Below are 25,398 nucleotides of genomic sequence, written 5' to 3'. Positions count from 1 at the left end.
TTAAGACACGATATCGTTAATGTAATTTCTTCGTGTTTGTCATTAACGTGTCTAGTATTTCAGAAACGTTCACGATCCTTTCATTGATCTAGAATTATCGTTTTACGAACGAGAAGACACCAAAATTCTCTCGATAAATAGATACTCGCGCAATTCAACGTCTCTAAGCGTAACTAAAATTTCGTCGAAAATAAGAGTAAAAATCGGAAGCATTTATTCGACATTCGTCGAAATTTACACGTGGAAAACATAGGTGAACGATTTTTTTCTCAGGTCGAAATTCAAGAAGAAAGCGATCAGACCCGTGGAGGAGCGACTGTTTGACGTAACTCACGACAGAGTGCCCGCATTTTAGTAAGCATCGTTGCATACGGTCCCGTATGCGATGCACGTAGCACGCTCGTTTCTGCATTCGCCGTCGTAAAAAGTCAGTGCGCGCGACCGTGTTCCTATCCCAAATTCCAACGGAACCCTTGAACCGATACGAGCGGTAAAAAAATTTTGCGTTCGCTTATTGCTCGTCCGACAGGCTGGTTCAACGGTAAAACGATGGGATTCCGCATTAACGAATGATACGGTGCACCACTCGCCCACGTATTCGCGTTAAAATGCTGGCCAAACGTCGATCTCGTTAAAAATTCATCGAAGTCCTAAAATTGTATTATGTCATTTCGCTATATTATTCCGCTACATAGACGCGAACAATAATCGAACAAGCATCCGGAACCACATTCAACTGATAACTCAATAATCAACTGCACGAAATTGAAAAGCACGCATCTTCTCCGTTTTCTCTATCTTCCTCTCGACGCCAACGATCGCAAATTGCGTAACTCGATCCCAGCCTCCACGAGCTTTCACAATTCTTCTCTACGCGACCGCAAACCACCGGTAAAAATCAACCACCTCCTTTCAGCCAATCCAAACAAATCCAATCGGTTCTCGCATAAAGAACCACTTTAACGCTCTTTAACTGTCATTTCGCCGTACTTTACCGAGCCCAATCCTTCGATGCTCCAACTACAAATTACAGCCGCATTCTCGAAAGAACGTCGAAAAGAAACTTCCACCCCCCGGTGAAACTTTAAATTACCAATGGAGGTTCCTTTAACGGGCAGAAAGAATTGCGTCGGTGGCATCGTTGGCAAATGAAATTTCTACCGCGACCGTGTTTTCGAATTCGTGTTCTCATCCGTCGCGTGCTACGACCGAACGCTAAGACAGAGAAAAGGAAATGGGGATGGTGCCGGTGATTGTCCCTGTGGGAGCAAGAATAGAAGGAGCTTCTTGCCGCGTTTGTCTCGGGGGTGCGGAGAGACGATGGAAAGTAGCGGGACGCTTGTAAAATGCGGAAACAAGACGGTGACCGAATGGCGGCCTGGTCTTTCCACCCCCTTCTTTCAGTCTTTACGACTTTTCAGCGACGCGGAGAGACCATTGTAATGAGGCAACGTCGTGTTCCGGATGGCGTTCGCGCGATCAACGAAAAGGGGCGACCATGGGATCCTCGTTTTACAGCCGTTAAGCGCGATAGCAGCCTAATAAAAATCCCATCTTGTTCGTAACCCTTCCGCCCTGGCTAAATGGCGCGTTTAATTGCTGCGAGTTTTCTTCTTTTTTTTCTTTTTTTTTTTTCAAACTGTCGATGCCGCGTTCTTCGTTAATCGCCAGGGATAAATCTTGGTGATATTCGTTTCTTTCGCGAGTTGAGAATATTTGCAATTAAGGGCCGTTCAATTTGGAGAGAAATCGTCTTACGTCTCGTCAAAAATTTCATGGAAACGTACACGACACGGCTTTAGGTTGTTCCAAATTTTTGAGACGTTTCTTGTATCAATGCACATGGAATTCCGGGAGTTTGTATAGACCCGATCGATTACGTAATAGAAATTGATAATACGCGTGAAAATATTCAGTTTTATGTGTGTCAAGGTGTTTGTTAAGGATCATTCAAGGCTGGAACTGGATTAACGCCCCATGTTTAATTCATTTAACCGCCCCAGCACCTCATAAAATTATGAATCTATAATTTAGCTGCGACAACTCTTCAATATCAAAATATACGATACAAGTCTTTCATGTAATTTCTACCACGTTATTAACCACGATTCTAATCATCGGTATCAATTGTTCGTCGAACGTATAATATAAAATAAAACTATAGCAAAAAAGAAAAAAAAGATGTCACTATCTTGCCTGTAGAAGATCCATCCCTGAACAGGTTAAAACGCTATAAAAATTCCAAAAGCCGCGATCAAATGGATGAACCCGAGCAATAATTTCTCGTTTCGGCCATAATTTCACGCCCGTTGGACCGGAACTTATTTTCACCCTTTTTCACTACCGCGCGAAAATATACGTCGCTGGTCATCATAGGCGTAGGCCCACGATAATCGAACATTTGGATAGAACGAGTGGATCGTCCGGGAACATGGGGACCGATTGCTCCCTGGTTAACAAAAGGTTAATGACCGTGACGAGTAGAGGGAGGAACGGGTTTCGAATAATGCGGATTACGTTCCCATTGGTCAGCGTTTAATGTTTAAATGCAAAACCGGAATCGAGGGGCCGTCCACGGGGCGTGGTTAATGTTACGTCGACATTCACCCAGATACATTCGGCTGGCATGTCAGCAAACACAGGCATGATAGCGTTTGAATAATGTATGCTGGCCGAGCGGGTGGCCGCCTTTGCCGCGCGTTTGCTCTACGATCGTAGCCGCTCGCGCCGCCACGCCTATACTCTCCTATCCGTCTGCAAATTGTCGATACATCGTCCACGGTATTAGTTCGATCGGTTGTTTCGTTTAAAATTAGCTAATATAGGACGTTTCGTCCGCACGATTCGATAAATCGACGTGTGCATGCCTTTTAATTCTAGCGGAGGAAGAATGGGGTAGTTTTGCGAAAGGGTTGACGAACGTTATTTCGCGAGTTCGATTAAAATCGAGCAGAACGTGGTAGTGGCGTGAATCGAAACTTTGAAGTGTTTAAATTCACGATCTCGTATTTCGATCTTTCTATGGTTGCTTTAGCTTCATCGTTAATTCAGTCGTAACTTTGCCCCTTTTCATGGTACGTTTTAAACCTGCTACTACGTAATGGACGTAGAGATTAACGTTATTTTATGATCAACGTGTGTGAAGTGACTTAAACCATTATGATTCTTAGACGATCGTACTATAATTTATTAGAATATAATTAATTATCTTTGGAACTAAGTCCAGATTTCCAACGTATGACCGTAATGGATCGTTAAAGAAACAGTCACCCTGGGGTACTACGCACTCTAGGTCAATAGCTGTAACGCGATTCCAATAGAGATGGTTAATTCGTTGTCAGCATATCAAGTACGAGAGTCCTTGCGGAAGGACTACGCGAAACGAATACCTTATGATATCAGCAAATATGTAATTGAATTTCGGACAGGAATCGGACATTCTTTCTATTCTGGATGCGTGAACGGTTACACGCGCTTCGATTTGTCGTAAACTTGTAAAAACATCCGCGCCAACATTGTCTGGAATATAGCGAATCTTATGGCATCGTTGATCAGCTATAAAAGAAAACGAAAGCTGAATAAACGGAAAGATGTTTTATTAAACAAGAGAGTAAAACCACCATGAGAGTAAAATATAAAATAGTTACCTAAATACGAACCTGTCGCCGACACTTTGGTATCAAATTTATAAAAGTGTAACTTATTAATGTCGAATGAAATTGATAAATTATTTTAGAAGCTTTACATATTGTGCGATACATTTCCTATATTTTTTCAAACAATTAATTAAATATTCCGAACAACGCAAATATACTTCGTTAAACATCGAAATATCTGGAAAATAAAATTCATCTAACGATGAACCATGCTCGGCGACTGTCACGAATATCTCGTTACGAAATTAAAATAGATCCCTTCCGTTCTACGTCGTATGAAAGGGAACATTTTGACATGATCGAAGTTGCGAGAGAAAAAAGACGAAGGAAGCAAAAAGAATTTGATTTATCCGTGCCACGATATTCCTGCTCGTCTAACCTTCTCCCGTTTCTCTTTTCTGTCTGTTACAGCATCCTCGAGCTGCGCAAGGAAAAAAGCAGAGACGCTGCCAGGTCTCGAAGGGGGAAGGAGAACTTCGAGTTCTACGAGTTAGCGAAAATGCTGCCATTACCGGCGGCTATTACCTCCCAGTTGGACAAAGCCTCTATAATAAGGCTAACCATCTCGTACCTCAAACTTCGGGAGTTCTCGGGTCACGGAGACCCGCCATGGAATCGGGATGGGCCACCGCCAAATAAATCTGGCAAAGGTAAGGACCTCGTTATTAAACCTATTGATACTGCACCTATTGTTCATAATCGTCGATATTAGAAAAATATCAACGCGAGAAAGACAAATCCAGTGGATGTAACTTGCTAACGAATTGTTACGCTAAATGCTATTGTTGGACTGCGGACGTTCATGCAGATTCGTACTTACATCGACGCTACTAAAGAGATGAAAACTAAACTCGTTAAATAACCAGTAGATATTATAATTTGAGTATTTTATTGGCCATACATGATAAATTATATTTATGATATCATATGATAAATAGTTGAAAATTCACGTCACGAAACCAACGTTTGATTAAATATTATCGACTGTTCAACGAACAGGAAGAACGCGGTCGTTCTGTCCGAGAAAAGAGATATTCTCTCAACCCTCTTTGGTGAAAGAGCTATCGTAGCTTCGAAGTGGAAACAACACAGATGATTGGAACCCCCGCTTATTAGAAAGTGTATCTGCTGGTGATATCTGTTGATGGATCAGTATTTAACCCCGGTAGGGGAGTCGTTTCGCTGTTGAAGATCGACGAGCGTGTAGTCGCGCGGCAAAACGTGTCTTTCAGGGTGAAAGCACGGGAGAAAGTGAAACTCGTTGCAAAATCAGGCAATCGTTAAGACGACGAATCGAAAATGCAGATACGTTATCTTAAAGATCGATCGTTCGATGGATAAAAGAATTATCTTCTCAGAGAATCGAGGCAGAATTTTTACCTAAAGAGTGAACGTCGCGCAATTGTTCGTCTGTAAAATAAGATCGCGAACAAACGAATAGAACAATTTTCCCAAAATTTACGCGTCTAATCAGAGAAATGGGGGAATCTTGGCTTCGCATCGTCGCAAATTAATTGCAATGGTATCGCGTTGCTCGAATCGAGCGGTATCGTTGGTCGATCGCGATAAAGGGGTGAGGGTTAGAGCGTTGAATTTCGATGGAAATTCACGGTACACCGGTATCGAATTAACCGGACAAAGGTCTTCTTAAGAATTCGCGCAAGCGAACCGGCAATAGATCGAACCTCGCGATATCGTTTATAACTGGAGAGTGACCAAGCAACCGGCACAAGATTCGCAGATACATAGTAATAGAGAATTGTCGGGTATAATCGAGCGATACCATCGCCATTGGCCTTCTTCATTTTCGTGGTTCATTTAACGGAAATAGGAAAGCCGTGGACATCTCTTCGCCTTGGTTCGAGAAACATTGAAATGCCAAAGGACCGTTGTTCATCCCTGTCAGTGAAGTTGCATGGGTCAAGCAGGCTTCAAACACAAAGAAATTTATCACGATCGTTTTCTGATACTTGATAGATTCGAGAAATTTATTGTGTGTTTTACGTAAAGAACGTAGTAGGAACAAGGGATGAAGTTCGATCATTTATCCGATATATATTATATGTAATTGGAATTTCATTTTCGATCTAAGACGAATAGAGATTGAAGTTAGAGATCAACCTGAGCCCTGTTACGAACGTAACTTACCACAAGCGTGACTCATACAAATATTATAAATCAGCAGGTTAATGAAACATCTAGACAATTATATAAACGTATATCTTATTTAATCCTTTCCAATTTCTTCAAAGGATACGTTTTTGAAAGAAACAATAACCAACGATAACAACTAGCCTAATATTCCATCAATTCACCCCTTTTCCCTTTCGATCGGCCCAACAATCGTCCAATTCCACAATTCTCCCCCAAAAAACCTGGTCGTCGATCGTAATCCACGATCTTCCACAAAAACATGCATCCCCTTTCTATCAACCCTGTCGTCTACTCGTTACGCGCGCCCTCGGTTCTCCGGAAGGTTCCACCTACTCGAAAGAATCCACGCTGCAACGAGGCAGAACACAGGAAATAAGGTCGTCGAGAGAATTCGCTTATTCATCGGCGTTACTTTCGTGAATCGAAGGGCTGATGGCTTTGAGTTGAGTTAATATTTGTCGTGTGGTCGTGGAAAGACAGAGACGAAAGGAAGGAGAGAGGGTGGGACAGAGGCTGTCTGCGCGTACATGTAAAGCGGTACGTATAAAGGCTTAGGTAGCTGCACCACTACCTACATGGAAATCTAATCACGGCAACCCCTGCATGGGCCTCGCGTTACCAACCGCCAATGTAACTAAACTAACGAAATTGAGTTAGGCACCGTCCGCACATCGCAGCCACAGCTCCTCGTCAAACTAAATCCACCGCGGCCGGTTCACCCTCGCCGCATGTCACTGCCACAACTGGAACAAGAGACCTCTCGACTTAACGAAGTAAAATGCGTTAAAGATTTCCAGACACGTCGGTTGATTTATTTTCTTTCTTCTCTGCCTACCGCGTCTTCCTCTTCCGTGGGTGTAGTCTTGGTTTTATTTTTGCTTCGGTTGTTTTTTTATCTTTTTATCGTCAGGTTAGTCCCTCTTTTTCCTTTTCGTGTATCGCTCGAAGGTGAAAAGGCTGGTTTCGATGCGCGCAGCTACGTTTTCCAGCAAACGCGAGCTTGAAACGCGAGATTGATTCAGAAAATCGAAGAGCGTTTAGTTTTAGAGATTGGACGTTCGTTGTCGAAGATTCGTCGTTGAACTGCGACGATGGGAAATCTGTTTTTGTAGAAATTAATGGTAATTTTATGAAAATGTCTGGACAATTGTAGGATTTCTTTCATTGCCTCGATGCAAAGTTGCTCGGGATAATGTGAAACTGCTTTTTCGTACTTTACTTCAAAATTCGATGTCTCCGGCAATTTTGAGCGATAATACGGAAACAAGAGAAAACCTGTGGATGGTAATTTCACTTAACAAACTTGAAACGAGTCCATCGTTTCCCGTAAAAGCACCCAGAAGTTGGCAAAGCAATCTAAATTGGCGGAGTGCATTCCAAACAGCGTGCGTTTTACGGTGTTCAGATAGTACAGAGTGTCTGATGCAGTTTTAAATTGATTCTTTTACGTTCCTTATCTTTCAATCCTGTTCAGCTTTCCCGTGTTTTTTTGTTCTCATAAACCGTATTACATGGAAATTCTCTTATCCTCCACTTCGTCAGACCTTGTACCGAAGGAACAGAATTTCTGTAATAACAAACGTCGATCTGCACATTATTCCTTCAACACTCGTCGCGAAAAAATAACCTATTACCAAGCTCGATCTTTGCTAAATTGATCACGCCGGCAGCACGGATATTTTTCCATCATCCCCAAGGAAATATCTGCGAGCCACCGGACAGACGAGCAAAACGTTCCCTTAGATACTTGTCAAAATATTATGACGGCCAGGTAGCTTCCACTACAGGTCTAAATTAAGTTTTCTCCATCTAACGTCGTATTTATGGTACGATTATTATTTACAGCTTCTATATTTTATACAGCTCCTTTTAACCAAAATAATAATCTACTTTAATAGGTAACTTCACAATTGGAAAATATTCTTTCGCTTCGTCTCGACGAATCATAAATAATCGCAACCTGTTTGAAGATTACATTACGTAATTTTATTTTGTATTTTACATATTCTACATACAGTTTAATTCGAAAAGTAATTTTTACGTGTATTGTTACAACACAATATATAACATATAATTCAAATTGAAATAACAAAACTCCAAAAGCATCAATCGGTCAAGAATTAAAATTCTCTGTTTAATTACACTCTACATTTACTTAGAACTACGATAAAAATCCGCTCTATTTCTTTCATCGACGAACCAACTATCGATCGCACAACAACGTTTCGCTGCAACGATCCATTCGCTTCTCATCAAGCGATCGAACCTCTCAAAGAATTACCAGCTCCACTATTCCGTGTAAACGAACGTACAATGAACGATCCTGCGCGAAAGAGACCTCGATCGGTAAAAGTTTAATCGGTATTCACGAATCGTCGTCGAAACGAAACGAAACGAAACGAACGGTTGTCGTGGCTGTAGGAAACGCGTTGGTCGGATGGGCGAAAGTCCGGTTGGATTATTCGGGGATCCGGGTCCGAAATATCAGAACGAACTTGTCGACCGGATAGCGAAAGCCAGACGCTGATCAATTCGACCAGTTAGCCAGCCACTTCGACTCGTTCCTGCTCCGTGGAGCTTAACAGATTAAGCGGTTCGCGTCGAGTTTGATCGAGTCTTCTAAGTCTTTCATTACGACGTCCCCGAGAGCGTGGGTGGAGTTTATTATTACGGGCAAGAAGCAGGAACGTCTTGTTTGTTAAACGAGGGGAGAGAAGAAGACGCAAAGGGGTCACCGCGTGGTTAGGATGCTATCTTCGGGGGTTGAACTCGGCAGTGAGTCACAATGGTCGGAATAAAGTGGAGGTAGCGTAGGTTCGGTAGACGTCAATCAATTCGATCGAGCAAACGTCTTTATTAACTCTTTGCTGACCCGTCCACTGGGACTCTACGTTGGGGATGTTGAAAGAGATTTTGGGTGGTTAGAATCACAGTGCTTTGGGCACGAGATTAACATAATATGGAAATTTCCATGCTCCGCCGTGTTTAACGGTGGAAATACCGGAATGGTATTGGAAAACAAATAACTCGTAATTTATTATACGGGAAATTTAATAGGTTTAGTTGCTGTTAGTTCTAGGGTTGAGCTTTTCGTTTGCTCGGAGAATTTCTTAATCCCGAAAGGAACAAATCTCTAATCTATACGAAGGAAAATAATCAGTGACGGAGAGTTTGTCAAACTGAACTGTAAAAAACTGTAGAAAAGATCGTGGAAGTTAATTGCATTGGCGGGATTCGTGATATTCTAGAGTCGTTAAAGAAGCTGTAGAATAATAGAATCTTCGTAGAATGTTCCGAGTGAGACAATTGTTTATTATAAACCGTGATCTTCTTTTTTAAACGAGATTTATGTCAGAAATTGATGATCGAGAGAAACAACCGCGGAATGTTGATTTATCGAGTTCCGTTTGTTCATTATTATTCATCGTTGGCTATATGCACGGCAATATGCAATTTGATGCTAGCTGTCGAATACAAATTTATCTTTAACATACATATCGTTACACGATCACTATGGATCCGTCATATTCTTTACGGAAGCGTCTAAACTTGACTGTAGGAAAAACAGAGGAATGCTAAATTGCTTTGAACCGTGCCGATTCAAATGGAAACTCGGACATTCATCATCGCGTTCAATAACGCAGAATCCACGTACACGCCGCGAATGTTTCTGATTCCAGGTGCGAATCGTGTGAGGTCATCAGCATCCGCTACGATGGAGCACTTCGATGTACATCAGGGTACCCACATACTTCAAGTAAGCGTAATTCTGCATTTTTCCTTGCATTCGAAGCACGCATCGAAGTTAAAAAATACCTCTAATAACAACGAATCTTACATCGATGCAAAGCAATCGGTTTCGAAACGACTTTGAAGAAATCGTTTGTTCGAAAGAAATTTGTTCACCGTTTCAGTATAGAAAAAATAGTGAAAACGAAGCTCGGAAAATTACTTCCAACCCCTTTCAATATCCTGTGAATAATAAAGTTACCGTAAATTATTTACTCGACTTAATCAACTGCGGATTTTCATACGAGTTCGTATTTTCATAGATTTTCATCGAATCGAAGATTTGTTTCGCTTGTATATAAATATTTTTTCTTGCCTCTGAATATTTCACGTATCTTGGTACGTTATGTGAATCGTTATGTGTATTTCTGCACCCTGGAAATTCTTATGATCGCGTAAAAATCCGCGGTCTGGAGTAACGAGTAACGTGACAAAATTAAAATGGAAAAGAGATACTAACGAAATAATCGTAAGCGAAAATTGCGACAAAGATTCGGACGCCGGTATCCCAGGAGCTGACAGAAGGGGGCTGGGAGTGATCGCGAGATAACCGGGATGCCACGTTGGTACCGGTAGAAAAAAGAAAATAAGTGAAAGGGCAAACGAAAGAAAAAGGAGATAGAAAGAGGCTGAAGAGCGATTGCACTCATATTTTCCGTTTCAGTCGTTGGACGGGTTCGCGATGGCGGTCGCCGCTGATGGACGGTTCCTGTACATATCCGAGACCGTCTCAATTTACCTTGGACTCTCACAGGTGAGTGTGTAGCTAGCTTGTCCATTCCCTTACGAATCGTCGTTGTAAGCGTGACTTGTTCGCGGGGATGTTGATGGAACCTAGACTAAACGAGTATAGTATAGGGATGAAGCTAAACAGAGAAAGAAAGAGAGAGAGAGAGAGAGAGAGAGAGAGAAAGAGAGGGTTTGAGCACGAAGGGGGGAGGAAGTAAAAGACGAACGAACGAACGAACGAAGCCAGGGCGTAGAAGAGATAGGTGGTGGCGGCGGGGTGGGTGAAATGAAGCGGAAGACATATAAGACACAGGCATGCACGTGAGGCTGGCACGTATGCGCGAGCCGGAAGGGCAAAGATAGCAGCACACCGAGGGAACACGGCCCGTGGAAAAAGGAGAAGCTCGATGAAGAGGAACGAAGGGTAAGAGACGAAGGCGGTGGCGGAGGTGGCCACGGCGAACGATGAAAAAGAAGGGAAGAGACGAGGAGAAGAGGGAAAAGAAGCAACGACGCGAGGTAGCATGGCTCGGGAAAAAGAGGAGGTGGATAAGGACGAAAGAGAGGGAAGAAGAGAGAGAGAGAGAGGTCAAGGGAGGAAAAGAGGAGAAGGTTGTACGAGTTGGCGGCCATACTGGCTGGCACCAAGCATGACATAGACGAGGGAAGGATGGGTGGTGGTTGGGGGCGGGGGTGGTCGCATGCGGCTCACGTAGCCTCTGCACGGCGGCGTGTTCGCCATTCCTAATGCCGCCCGTGAAGGTAGATGGAGAAAAGAGAGAGAGAGACAGAGAGAGACAGACAGACAGACAGACAGAGAGGAACAGCTAGACTGGGAAGGGAGCGTGGAACGGAGAAACGGAGGAACAGAGACGGATAGAGCGCTATAGCGGGAGGAACAGGAGGTGAACGGGAGGTGACCGGTGTACCAGCTCGGTTCTGCGAGACTCGTGGAGCAATCAATAGGGTGTTTCGGGGATTCGGGAAACCGGCGCCGACGTTGCCACAAACATGGCCGCCGGCAGCCCCTGTGTTCCGGAGGTATTTCTTCTTTGCGAGAGTGAACCGGCCAACGGAATGCGTGGCCGTAGGTAGATGTTCCAGCGCAGACATGGAAATCGAGTCGAGTGGAAGCTGTTCTTTCGCTCGCCCCGTATTGCAATCGTATCGTTCCTCAAGGCTCCTACTTCTTTCCTCCATTCGGAGTCTGCACCCTCTAGCGAGGAACGCGATATAGTTCCATGGCGTTCCGGTACGTTAACGATTTCCAAGTCTCGTTGGCGTGGTTGATTTTTAATGGTTCTCCCTTCGCTGTTTGGTGGGTTACGAGGGTACTGGTTTTAGTATTATTATTATTCTGTCGGCAAGTTCGATTGAAATTAAAGTTTCCGTGCCCGATGAAATTGACTGCCTCCCGCTCTCTCTCTCTCTCTCTCTCTCTCTCTCTCTCTTTCTCGGTCTCTTCCTCCGTCGATCGTCGAAGCCTCCCCCGATGGGAAACCGTACCCCTCTGAGCTAGTAATCTACTTCGCGGGATTTACATACTCTTACGTGCTTTGTCTTTGAGCAAGTTCCCGGAATCTTCGGATCGAAGGGTAAATCGACGTGTTAGGGTTGCCTGAGTGTTTAAGTAATTGCGCCAGATCAAGAAGGTATATTAAAGGTATATTAAAAATGATAATAATTACGTGGCTGAGAATATTCAGAGAATTTATTAACCATTGAATAATTAAAACACCGACTTTATCCATAGATAGACGATACCGAATCGTTTTTCCTTCGGATATCTATCGAACGAAGTCCTTTTATTGGTAGAGATACTTGTAATTAAATAACGGGCGTGTTATTCCAGCGAAAAATACAAATTGTTTTGCTTTCCGTTGTTGTCGGTATTTATCGATATTCCACCCTCACGCCGTTCCGCAAAGTTTTAATAATAAAATTTCGGTTTCAAACGTGTCCCGTGTTTTTACTACGTTTTAGGATTCGCTTGAAAAATACCACTTTGACGAACAATGGAATTACTCGCATTTGTTGGTGGAAGGGATCCTTTAAAAAATATTTCGCCCTCCGAAACACGGGTTTTCGTAAATTCTTTTACGCAAAAACAGATAGCCATTGCCATCGAACGAGAGGAAGCCGTCGGTCACGTCGAAGCAGTTTTTCGTGGAAACTATCGTATTAAGGCCCGCAGAGTTTCCCTGTAATCAGACCACCTCGAGAAAGCTGTCCTCGACTGCAGTTTTTCCTCTAATTAAGTCACCTTTCTGCGACTTGTCAAGGAAATTACGATGTTTAAACACGTGTTCTTCCACTAGACTCGCATTTGTCTCATACTTCGAATTCTTGAAGGAAAAGTCAACATAATAGCTTGTCTCTGATCGAAAGTTCTTATTGGACTAATTTACTTATTAGGACTTACGATAAAATTTCAAAATTCCAAAACTGAGAAAATATCGAAAGACACGAGAGAGGACGACATTTTTGTGAATTTTAGGTAGAGATGACGGGATCAAGCGTTTTCGATTACGTTCATCAGCAAGACCACGCGGAAGTCGCGGAACAATTAGGCCTGGGACTGACATCGAGCACCTCTTCCGGTCCACACTCGTCGAGCTCCGGTTTAGCGTCGCCGAGTAGCGCGGCGTCCGAAGAACACGGTTCATCTTCCACCGCGAATCCCGACGGTAAGTTTCTGCCGTGACGTGTATTTTTTTTGAACGACTCGTCTCTCGTCGACTGAACGAGCCGTGATGACATCATTCGCGTCGAGATTACGAAGTTGATAAACTTTCAGTAGCCGCTAAAGGATCGTGAATAGATGCGTCGTTGATAAATCTCGACGAAGCAGCGACTAACTTTTTCTCTTTGCTTGAACGTAGTTTTATCGTTCCATCTAAGAAATATTCGTTCGTTTGATCCGATTTTTGTTTCGCTTTTTATCCATGTCGAAAAATGTCTCATTTTTTATTCATTGCTTGTGGGACTTTGTCGTAATTTATGAACCAAGATCTTGTTTCCTTCTGAATTTTTGAAGTTTCCAATTGAATATTGATGGTTTGAAGTATAATTCGAAGAAGAAAATCGGTATTCTTCTGTACACGCACATGTAAGTAACGAATATTTATGCGTTGTTTTTAATCTAATTATAGTGTCGTCGGTGATGTCGTTATCGGCAAATAATCTTTACAAGGGATACGATCGTGCGTTCTGCGTGAGGATGAAATCCACTTTGACGAAAAGGGGGTGCCATTTTAAGTCGTCTGGTTATAGGGTGAGTACACTGTTTCCTCAGAAATCCTATATTTTCAAAGATCACCCTCCCATCTTCTTTCGTTCCGATGCTTAAACATTTTCATTCTGTGTTCCAAGGATTCTTCGAACCGTAACTTTCCACTAAACATGACGAAATAAAATATTCTAATTGATAGCAATCATGATTTACTTATCTATCGTCGATCTATCGTAATTTACCATCGATCGGATTCTGTGAATTCCTGATTTAATCGATTTAACGAATCGCGAATCAATTGCGTTTAGTTAACGAAACCATGGATGTTAATAAGCAATTACGAATTCAGGTCGTGTTATTACTGTGCCGTTTGAGACCGCAGTATACGTTTGGCCATTCAAGAAAGTCTGCACCACCATTGATAGGCATGGTTGGCCTGGCGATCGCACTTCCTCCGCCAAGTGTGCACGAAATTCGCCTGGAAGCCGACATGTTCGTCACGCGGATCAGTTTCGACTTTCGGATAGCGCATTGTGAACCAAGGTGAGCGTTATAGGAAATTTTCTGGAAAATTCCATTCCTCTGTCTTTCTCTATTTTCCACGTATCTCGTTGTAATTAATTCTCGATAAGTTTATCTCATTTTATTATAATAATTAGCTAATTAGCTATAATTAGATAATTAGCTTCTGTGATTACGAACAACGTAATGTCCCGTTTTTATGTTGATCTATAGGGTGTCCGAATTATTAGATTATACAGCCGACGAATTAACGGGGAAGAATCTTTATACGTTGTGCCATGGGGAAGATGCGAATCGTCTTCGAAAATCTCACATCGACTGTAAGTATTTCCATAGATCTTCGTTTACCTCGTTTATCCACTTAATCCGTGCTTTGTCGAATCATTATGGAATACAAATTGAATCAGCTACTTCACTTGACTCTTTGCTCGTTATTTTAGCCGGTTAGTTACATCAGAATGATCTCGTTTGTTTCAGTGATTCACAAGGGGCAAGTGCTAACACATTATTATAGATTAATGAATAAAAGCGGAGGATACACATGGTTACAGACGTGCGCCACGGTAGTGTGCAATTCAAAAAACGCGGAAGAGCAAAATATCATCTGTGTCAATTATGTTATAAGGTAAATTTCATGGTGTAAGATATTCGTCTGAGATCAAGCATAACATTACGTTGAAATTTCTCGGATCGAACAAATTGTTTCAGTGGTCGAGAGTTCGAAAATTTAATCATGGACTGTTGTCAACTGGAAGAAGGCGTGATGGGCGTTAAACGCGAGGACGCAGCTGGAAACGATCCAGAAAATGGATCACCGGATGCCGATAGAGGAGGTATAAATCGATAGAGGAGGTATAAATTGCGACTTCTTTCTTTCCGCTATTCTTCCCAAAAAAATGACCGAATATAGCTACTTGATCTTCGTCGATAGTCCGAAACTTTCTAATCGCTAAGATAGCATCGTAACGCGTTTCAGAAGGAAGAAATCACGGTGGACCACCGAACCAGCATCAAGAACATCCTCACAGGTCGCCGCCTGAAGATCGCGAAGATACTCGCGGGTCGGAGAGCGAGAAACGAGGCAGCCGGCATCACGACAACATAGCTCAGTTACAGCAAGAGCCGCAGACAGCGGTAGGAAACATTAACACGCTCGTAGTGAAATTACGTGGACACAAGCGAAAGCTGCACGAGGACGATAGCAGCTCGATCGAGGAGGAGGACGAGGAGGACGACTCAACGGTGAAAGTCACGAATAACGAGAGAAGCCACGCTCTAAGTCCAGCTCCATCAAACCATTCCATTTCAGGAGGTGAGCAAGTACTGTGCTCGGCCAGTCCTAAATCGAGACGCGTGGAAGATAGAACGAGCAACGCCGACAGTACCGGCACCTCCGTGAAAGATCTAGAGCAGGCGATGTCCAAGCATCTGCCAGTTCAGAATCTCAATAAATCTCATTCACCGACGCTGCATCAGCCTACGGATTTCAGCACGGACGCGTTGCTCAAGCAGCAACAGCAAAGGAGTACGATACAATGGATCGGAGCTCATCATCATCTGGGACACCTAAGTCCGCAACAGTCGACTACCGCGCCATTGCCAGCGTCCGCTCTTCTACGACAATTATACGCCAACAGAGAGAGCGTGATACGAGCTAACGTTCACGGAATCACGTCCAGTAGTACTACAAGAACCTCTTCTTCCGGTGGAACCTATTACGCCGGGGACACGACACCCAGTGGTCCTCTACCCACTCCACCTGGCTCCGAAGGATCCAGCACCTACGGCGAACATCAATTTGTGTTGGCAACACACAATCAGAAAAATTCCACCGGAACAAGTTGCGCCGATGCGTTTACCAGCCTGGTTTCCTCGTATTCTACCGCCAGCGGTTACACGGTCGATTATCACTCGGCGATGACTCCGCCGTCATCCGTTTCACCGAGAGACAAGCAACAACAACAACAACAGCAACAGCTGCATCCGGTAAACGTGATAAGCAGCTACGAAGGCTCGTCGGCTTATAGCGATCCCGTGTTACGACACCAATACGAGCCAGCGCAACCATTGCCTTTAAAACCACAAGTGTATTCGGCTGCTGTTCATCCGAGCGCGTTGGACGCTGCTGCAGCGTATGCCTCGGCCGGTTTAAGCGAGCAAGCGCAATTTTATCATCACCCGGCTGCCGGAGCTGGTTTCCACATTTACCATCCGACGAACAAGTCGACGACGAACGGTTGGTACAGTTCGACATCCTAGTGGCGTGCGCCGGCACGCGAGAGACGTGTACTTAAGTAACTGAAAATTCTGAGCCCAAAGTCCCCACATGCATATCAGTGATATCATATTCACCTCGGCATCTCTGTACACCGATTTCCCTCTCGTTTCCCCTCTCTCCTTCCATACATTTGTTCATCTTTCCCTTTCGGTTGTCTCCTATTTTCGCTTTATCTATTATTCACTTTCGCCACAAGCTCATCGTTTCTGTCTTCCCCTAAGCTAGTTTTCATTTTTTATCCCCGCGTCTTTTCCCATCACCCAAGCGATCATACGCGCGCATACAATGTGCCAATTGAACTGTAAAAAATCGCTGCTCTCTATTCTTGACTATGTAGAACGACTTATTGTAATATAATAGAAATAAATTATTATGTATGTTGACATTTTCGGAGATATTCGCGAAAGCAAAACGGAGGATAGGAGTTTCTTAAAAAAAAAAAAAAAGAAAAAGAAAGAGAAACACAAAAAAGGGAAGGAATAAATTTGAAACACAGAGGAGAAGAATATGTTTTGATGCGACGCTCAAGGGGCAAAACGGTGAATCTCGAAACGCGGTGACCAATTAATTTAATATAGTCCCACGTGAACACGAGAATAACGCATGAAAGAAGGAACAACGGAGGAACGAAGACAGAGATTTACCAGCGTTATTGCTGTAAAAAAAAGAAAAAGAGAGAAAAAGAAGAAACGCTGGCGTGGTTGTTAGCGATAAATTTACTCGAGAAGCCGTACTTGTCGTAAATTTTTTATACTTGTAACATTTTGTTGCGTAAATACGATGACTTTAGTAAAGTCAACAGTGCAATCGTTACACGTTTTTTAGCGTTAATTTAAGAGGATCGGATAGAGAAGAATAATGTTTACCTTTTTGCTTATAAATGAAAAGAAGCGTTGTTTCTGTGCGAGAGAAAGGAGAGAGTGTGAGTGTGATAGAAAGAAAGAAAGAGAGTATGTAACACTACGAAGGAAATCGCTATCTCTATTAATATAGAAAATTATTTTAACGTTCTATCAATTTTATCAATCTATCAGTTACATTTATTAATCGTTGTCAACAAAAGTCACGTATTAAATTTGATTGTTCGAATCTTGACAACGTAAACGTTAATACATATCGATTTGTCCGATAACGATAAATCACTGCCTTACCAATTGCATATGGATATATAAATGTAAAAGGCGCTTACCTTTAAAAAAAAAGCTATGCGAATGTGCAACGAATCTTTTTTGTCGAAGTAAAAGTTACTAAGCATGGACATACATGTTGCTAGAGGTAGCGAATTCTTTCAAAGAGATTATTATGTTTTGTTGTAAATTGATGAATTGTTTTTTGACGAGTACACATGTAAATACAATTTTATGTGCTGTAAGATCCACCTGTTGAATATTTCTATTCATAATTTTTCGGAATATTTCTACGGAATTTATTTTCGTTGAAAGAAAATTGTAAGGCAGTGACTTAAGCATTAAAATATATGCATAACGTCTCCATCTTGGTAAAACAAAAACTTGTGATTCAGTACAGCTTTCACCCTTGGGATTAAAAAATTATAATATAATTTTAAAATGATGAAAGATTGAATTTTCTTTTCGTCATAATTCTACAATATTCTTCAAAAAATAATATCTCCACTCACGATTAGCAAATTTACAATATTGTGCTTTTTAATGCTTTACAAAATTAAACAAATTTATCACTCCACATCTTTCATCGGAATACAATACACAACAAATTATAAACATTTCTTGTTTCTATTTTTATTCACAATTTAAGTTTGAAATACATATAAGTTATATTATTTTATTATTATTGTATTATTTGTAAATTTCATTTTATCCTTTATAATTAATATTTACCTGACTAATTCAGATTAATCTACGTATGTTTGAAATCTTATCAACAAATTCTAATACTTAAATAAGGCATAATATCTATTAACATCCATCTACCAGAGAGATAAGAACTACTTAAAATTGGATGTAAATCAGCTTCCACCAAATACCGATGTTGCACATGTAAATGCCAAAAAATTAAATATGTGCGAAAGCATTTTGTATAGAGAAAATACTTACATTAATTGCCAAAGTCTATGAATACACAAATGCAGTACATACAAAAACATCCCTTAAGTTAAATTATTCTTCAAAAATGTATAAGAAACTAAAATCATACATAAGAATTACAAGACTAATAGTAAATTTACTTGTTCTATTTTATTGTTGAGATAATGGTTAGCTTCGAATTAAATTGATATAAATATCTCTAGGTATTTATATTATTCCTCATTTAGAAATTCATGATATAATTTAAAGATAAAGTTACAGCGGATTGACATAAATTATTATGAAAGCTATCAGTTTTCATTCAAATTCTAATAAATTTTAGCTTCCTGTCTTTAATGCCCAAATCAAATGTTACTTATTATGCTGAAAAGAATGATATTTTAAAACATAAAATTTTAAAAATTACTTTTACCAAAAATGGAGCAACCGACATACTATATTGAATAACAATTACATATTTTTGTCGTTTTATATTATAATAATCATACTTTTCATTATAAGAGAAAGGTCGCAGAACCTAGAAATAAAGAAAATAAAATGATAAATTACGTTACTCGACAATGTTCAGTGGCTACCTTATAAGGTTAATAAAGAGGTTAATAGTAAGGTTAATAATAACCTCTTTCTCATGAAATTACTTTCCTTATACTTCACTATACTAATTGTCGATGCTTTTTAAAACGCTCATTTAAGATATAAACTGAAATTAGCTATAAAATCACCTTTATGAAAAATAATCAATTCGTTATCTCCAAAAATTAAAATTAAAAAATTTTCGGAGCTCCATTTAAATCTAGAACACCACTATTTATCATCGATGTAATAATGATTCACTAATTTAAAACTTTGCCTGTCAATTAATTAATAAAACAGATGCAAACGAAACACTTGAAGTTTTCCAAACTTTAGGTTATGTTTATCAGTTTCACTAATTCTCACATAGCATGATGTACAACTTTAACATTTAATATATTGACCTTGAGTCAGCAGTGTCAGTACGAATGTGCTAAACAGTCATTGGAGCTCATGCTCATCGCTCTCATACTTGTAGCAAGCTATATAAGTGAGAAATCTAAAAGAGGATTGCAAAACGATAGTGTACTTTTGTTCCGTTTTAGTAAACGTTTACCATCAGAGTGAAACAGTCGTGGACATAAACCATGATTTTTCGATTCGCAGTCTTCTTATCTTTTTTGATCTTCACGATCGAAGCGAAGAAGTATTCACATTTTTCGGAGGCTGAACATTGGCAAGAATTCGAGGAGTTTTTGAAATGGAAGAAAGCGAAGGAAATGAGTGAGAATGGTCCGGGAGAAATTAAATATGAAAAACATCATCACGAAGATCATCATAATATGTACAAATCGTCTGAAAGAGATCGACAACTTCCTGTCAATAATCCACCACCTATCGATCAGGCAGCTTTAATGGCAAGATACATTGTCAATCAAGCTGGTAAAAAGATACATTTTTTTTTCATAGTAACAACGTTTTTAAAGCTAATAAAACGTTATTACGGTTCTTCTTTATTTTGACATTCAAATTGCGTAAATAGCTACTTCTCAAACAAAAGCGTCACATTTCAGTGCAAAATTACGAATCATTCGGAAATTAATAAAACGAGTAGAATGAATATCTGCATACATAATGTAGATATGCGGTTATCCGTACCGAGTTAGGTAAAAGTTAATATTAGGACTTTCAACGCTTTGTCTTGGCGGCTTTCCAGTTTTTCGATGAACTATTATAAATGAATATTATAGATGAATATTGCCTAAGTTGAATAAATATTACTTTTGGTAATACGAAATCATTCAAAATTCAATATCGAAGAAGTCACGATGAGTCAAGTCGTGACTAGTCAAATAATTATTATCACGGAAGATATTTTGTCTAATCTAGCCATTGAAAAGTTGTTTATTCAAACAAATAACATATTTAACATACGAATTATTTACGTACTTACTCTTATTAAATTCAATTACCTTCGAAGTAAAATTATTTGTTTATTTGTTTCATTATGTAAATTTATTGTTTTTTAATAATCTGGGAATATATATGTATATTGTATACATATGTATGACATCATTTTCATTGTATACGCTGTAATCGCGTATATAACTTTAGTTGCTTAAATATCTTATTTATTATTAATATCGTTGTTAATGGTAACTATGTTAACAAGTAAATATGTAAGTAGTATTCTTCACTATGTTAATTAGCTTTTTTATCATATAATAACAACTAATTATAATGTAAATGTAATTACCAATAATTTTATGTACATATACAGATTGGGTATCCGTGGCGACAATCAGCGCAAGAAAGGATATCGAATCGTTTCCGGCTGTAAATTTAGTTTCCTACAGCGATGGGCTTTTAGGGAATGGATCAGGGATTCCATATCTTTACCTTACTACCCTGGATTTTCCAGCTAAAGATCTTGCAGTAAGCATTTTCGTAACACTATTATTAATATGTATCGCAGTCGCAAAAATACGTCGTATGTTTAATATTACCATCGTCTGATAAGATAGTGAGCAATATCAATACGTATTATATTAAATATTCGATTATTTTTATTAAAACCCTAATCACTATAACTTTTTTTTATTTTCTTATCTTTATTACCTATTTTATTGAAAATCAATTTCGATTTAATTACAGAAAGATAATCGGGCCTCGATGATGATGTCATTAGCCCAAGGGGAATACTGTAGAAACAAGCGGTGGGATCCTATGGATCCACGTTGTGCCAGGGTTCTTCTAACCGGCAAGATCAAACCAGTTAGTAGATTTTTTATTTACAGAATATTTAAATTAATGGCATAATTAACAAGTATTATTATATCTTTTACAGTTAAAAAATGAAAGTGCGGAAATCGAAGTAGCTAAAAAAGCAGTTTTCACGCGTCATCCAGGTCTAATTAATATGCCAGCAGGTAAGAATTTTTTTAATAAATGAAGTCAATTAATCAAAAATATTACTATGAAATATACGTTTAAAAATATTGTGTTAATTGTTACAGATCATCATTTCTATTTCGCAAAATTGAAAATAATTTCAGTGGTAGTATTAGATACATTTGGCGGCCCGAAATACGTCTCTGTACAAGATTATTTACATCCACCAACAACGAATATTATTGAAGAATTCATTAAACATTTTCCCCTGAAATCACACGAAAGTAAATCTGAAGAGGAATATAGTCCAATTTCTAATATATTACATCCTGTGGTACAGCGTGTGTGAATTGTCTGAAAGATATAAGTTATAATAACGCCATAATTTTATATACTTTACAACAAGCTGTAGCACAAAGTTTTGATACTAGTACTTATTTAAATATATGGAAATCCACGTATTAAGAATAATAAATAAATTTATAAATTAAAATCGTAAGCAAGTAAGTTATTTTGTTCTGGTGTTTATCCAATGCAATTAATTGCTTATTGATTATTGTGTTCTTTTCTGTAAGAGAAAAGGGTATAGGAAAGTAGTTTTGTAAGATCAAAATAAATAGACAATATGTAATGTATATCATTATCACTTATATATATTAGCAATTAATCATGTTTTCAAGTACAATTGGAAAAATTAAATCCCTAGTATCATCGCAATATGACACACTATAGTACTGTTTGCTACAAAAATATACACCTTTTCTTGTTTTAAACTCATAACAATTTCTGTAAAAATTTATTTAAGACCATAAATCCCACTTAAGGGGATGTACAAATTTCGTGGTGTGTTAATTTAATTTAAGATTTTAAATATGTACATGTTCGTAATATAAAAATTACGTGTTCTTAAAGTACATTACAAAGAATTAAAATATCGTGTAATATTCTTTAATACAGGGCGTTATAAATTGCAATAGCTTTTGTAATTTTACTTGAATATCTGAGCTATTGTATATGGAATTATGAATTATTTATACAGATTTTACATAATTTACTTAAAAATATAAAATATTCATTATATATTAATATTTATTTTTTCAAAAGAAATATTAAAATAAATTCGTAATTTGATTACGGATCGCAGATAGCGTTAATATACAGTATCTAATTATAAAAGCTTGCTAATTCATTTTTGCTACGTTTTTTTTGCAGTGCTTTGTGTATTTTTTCCATGAGTAAGACTGGATGAGCTTAGCATAACAGAGATTTGTTCTGGTAATGGACATGCAATTAATAAAAGTTCTTCTGAATTATAATATTTACTCAGTATTTGATATAGTTGTGTAAATGCAGCACAGACATTATTTTTTACCGGTCTAAACAAAATAAACTCTGTTTCCTTATTAGAGAGATATAGTTGCATCAGTTGTTGAATTTCAGGACATTTAAACTTAATTATCCGTAATACCTCGCTAATTGCTGCCGCAACATCTTGAGGACTTCCAAGAGCATGTTCTGGAGATGCATCTGGAGTATTGGTATATAACTTCTCCCTTTCTAACAGTTTCAAAATTGGATGTATCAATAAAAATGTTGCATGCTGTATGAGACATTGACAAGTGTATTTCAATTTATTATCCACATGCTTCCTTGAGTCTATTAGTTGCTCCTTCATTTGAGGTGCTCCCTCCAATAAAAATTCTAGTAATGCATTATTTGACAAAGTAAAAAATCTTGAACTCTTTTCTAATAAACCAAATGCTGCTGTCTTAACTTTAGAAAAATCCAGGCTATATTCTTTTATGGTGAAGTCTACTTGAAATGGTGCAATTTGTTCTCTTAAAATAAGCAAATGTTTTATTTGAAAAAGTTCTGCATCTAAGGATGATGCTCTTTTCTCTATTTCATGCCTTGCATTTTCTATACTCTGTACACAAAGAGATATTGCTTCCTGACTCAAAGATTGGAATACAGATCTGTCCACGCATCTATATAATCTTGATAAACATACCAATGTCCTACGAACAGTAGGATACCACATTCCATGAAGATCTGCTGGTGAATTCCCCATATGTGTCTTTTGGTAGATAGAATCTATTTCTATATGATTCCTAGATATTGGTTCTAGATTATTATCATCATTAGATGAAATAGATATTTTTTTCATTTTTGTCTGTCTGGATTCTTCTCTTATTGATTCTGCTATATCTTCCATCATCTTTAACTTTTCTGGATATGCCAAATCACCTGGTGATGGGTTATAATTCAAAACATCAGACTGCAAGTAGAGATGTGCACGGAAAACCAGTCTCTCCTGTACATCATGCAATAATTGCAGACAAATGTTACCAAAACCTTCTAATGGTTCAAAATTGTTTTGAACATGTTCATCTAACATTTCAATCCTCAAAATGCAACAAATTTCAGCTAATGTCTCCAAATGATTAATATGAATTATGAATGGTCTAAGTGTATCATACAAAGATGTACATAAGCTTTCAAGATATGCTGTTAATCCACTGGATGGTTTAGAAAAAAATTCATAAAATAATTTATACTCATCCATCGATGCATGTAACAGTAATGCGCATGAATTTCGTACCAGGCTACAATGATCACCATTGTATTTCTCCTTTACAGACATTAGAGACTTTTGTACACTACTGCCTAATACTAATCCTCTTTGACTCCAATAACATTGATGGCACTCCGACAATAAGCTGTCATATTCTTGTCTCTTATAAGATTTTGCTTCAATTTGTTCTATAACTGGTCTAGCTTTTGACAAAATAGTTTGAAATCTTCCATAGAAAAGAGCTAAAGCTGCGTCTGCATTATCTTGGGAATCATCATTATCTTTTAAATTCAATATACTTTCCGTGGTCTTGCTAAATAGATTAAAAATATAATTTTGCATCATCGATATTGCCTTAGATTGACAGTGTTTATATTTGATTAAATAAGTATTGCTTTCCTTAAACGAAAGATTATTCTGCACAAAGTCTATGTTAGTATCAATTTTATCTAGAATATTAAAAAACATTTCACTATTCACTGATAACGTAGGTGCTTCTAGTTTTTCCATCATCATATCAATATCTTTAAAATATTTCACATATTCTGTGATGTTTTCTATGGTAGAATTTAATTTTCTTTGATCTGAATCAAGCTGTTCGCTAGCATCATAAAGTGATATCGTTTTATCAGAAACCTCTGAAAATTGTTTATATAACAGAGTAAAATCTTCTAATGCTTCTTCTATTTGGAGACAAAGTTCATGACACTCTTGTCGTCGAGATTGTAGTTCATTAAGGTACAACACATATTTCATATCTTTCCTGTCCATACACTCTTTCTCTAACTTGGCATAATGTTCTAATAGATCTTGGCATCGTTCTATTTGTACTGATTTCTTAGTTTCTTCGCTTGCGCATACGGTATCACCTGTCTCCTCAGTTTTCAAATTGCTGTCAGGGAACAATTCTTCTTCTAAATTCAATAAACATTCTTTTTGGTAATCGGTTAACGGTGCCAGAGAATCCTCTGACAGATCCCACTTGGTTAAGTTATTTGGAATGTTTTTCATCTTCGACATGGTTTCTTGTCAGTGAAAATAAATGTTACGAGGTAGACGTTTTTAAGAAAAGCGGTATGGTCGCGTATATGACGCTCATACCGTTCTGTAATATAAATTAAAAAATTCCCTTCAAAAATCTGACACCGCAGCAATCACGAATCACAATCGTGAAGTTGATAAAGATTTATCGACTATGGCGCAAGATGTCCACTGTATGAAATATTAAAATCTATATTACAGGATCAAAAGTTTTAAAACAGACATATATATATATACATATGTGTTATTAAATTATTATTATAGACTAAAACATACAAAACATAAATATTCTTATTATATCATTTTAAAAAAGATAGTATTTCAAAAAGAACAAAATATTTCATAGGGAATTTATATCAATTACATAATAAATGTATATTACAAAATTTAAAATTTTATTATGTATTTGCAGTTGAATTGAACACACATATAATTAACACATTTAAAAATTT

At 38.7% G+C, this 25,398-nt stretch overlaps 3 protein-coding genes across 7 annotated transcripts in view; 2 read left to right on the top strand and 1 right to left on the bottom strand.

The window, feature by feature from the left end:
- Positions 1-18,166, top strand: part of LOC117158276 (protein trachealess) — a 139,404-nt gene extending 121,238 nt beyond the window's left edge. For all 5 annotated transcript variants that reach the window (XM_033336993.2, XM_033336991.2, XM_033336990.2 and 2 more), the window contains 10 exons: positions 4,068-4,306; positions 9,491-9,567; positions 10,264-10,353; positions 12,826-13,015; positions 13,481-13,602; positions 13,910-14,103; positions 14,296-14,402; positions 14,560-14,707; positions 14,791-14,915; positions 15,059-18,166. In XM_033336993.2, the coding sequence (XP_033192884.1) occupies positions 4,068-4,306; positions 9,491-9,567; positions 10,264-10,353; positions 12,826-13,015; positions 13,481-13,602; positions 13,910-14,103; positions 14,296-14,402; positions 14,560-14,707; positions 14,791-14,915; positions 15,059-16,341 (2,575 nt within the window). In that variant the 3' untranslated portion in view covers positions 16,342-18,166. The remainder of the gene's footprint in view (positions 1-4,067; positions 4,307-9,490; positions 9,568-10,263; positions 10,354-12,825; positions 13,016-13,480; positions 13,603-13,909; positions 14,104-14,295; positions 14,403-14,559; positions 14,708-14,790; positions 14,916-15,058) is intronic.
- Positions 18,167-19,435: 1,269 nt separating this feature from the next.
- Positions 19,436-21,823, top strand: CREG (Cellular Repressor of E1A-stimulated Genes). Its single transcript, XM_033337005.2, has 5 exons — positions 19,436-19,881; positions 20,720-20,874; positions 21,094-21,213; positions 21,287-21,368; positions 21,456-21,823. The coding sequence occupies exons 1-5, from the start codon at positions 19,587-19,589 to the stop codon at positions 21,677-21,679; spliced, it is 876 nt and encodes a 291-aa protein (XP_033192896.2). The 5' UTR covers positions 19,436-19,586; the 3' UTR covers positions 21,680-21,823.
- A 135-nt stretch (positions 21,824-21,958) lies between these two features.
- Cog3 (conserved oligomeric Golgi complex subunit 3) lies at positions 21,959-25,099 on the bottom strand. The gene has a single exon (XM_033337003.2). The coding sequence runs from the start codon at positions 24,923-24,925 to the stop codon at positions 22,526-22,528; it is 2,400 nt and encodes a 799-aa protein (XP_033192894.1). The 5' UTR covers positions 24,926-25,099; the 3' UTR covers positions 21,959-22,525.
- Positions 25,100-25,398: the final 299 nt, after the last annotated feature.

Source organism: Bombus vancouverensis, chromosome 10 (assembly GCF_051014615.1).
Source record: "Bombus vancouverensis nearcticus chromosome 10, iyBomVanc1_principal, whole genome shotgun sequence".
NCBI classification, from domain to species: domain Eukaryota; kingdom Metazoa; phylum Arthropoda; class Insecta; order Hymenoptera; family Apidae; genus Bombus; species Bombus vancouverensis.
Note: the sequence above shows the minus strand (reverse complement) of the source record. Positions and strands in the feature narration are given on the sequence as shown.

Excerpts from the sequence above, each read along its gene's own strand:
- CREG (XM_033337005.2), top strand. The coding sequence starts at position 19,587 with ATGATTTTTCGATTCGCAGTCTTCTTATCTTTTTTGATCTTCACGATC. Across the intron at positions 20,875-21,093 it reads TTCCAGCTAAAGATCTTGCA|AAAGATAATCGGGCCTCGAT; the intron begins GTAAGCATTTTC and ends ATTTAATTACAG. Across the intron at positions 21,369-21,455 it reads TCTAATTAATATGCCAGCAG|ATCATCATTTCTATTTCGCA; the intron begins GTAAGAATTTTT and ends TAATTGTTACAG.
- Cog3 (XM_033337003.2), bottom strand. The coding sequence starts at position 24,925 with ATGTCGAAGATGAAAAACATTCCAAATAACTTAACCAAGTGGGATCTG.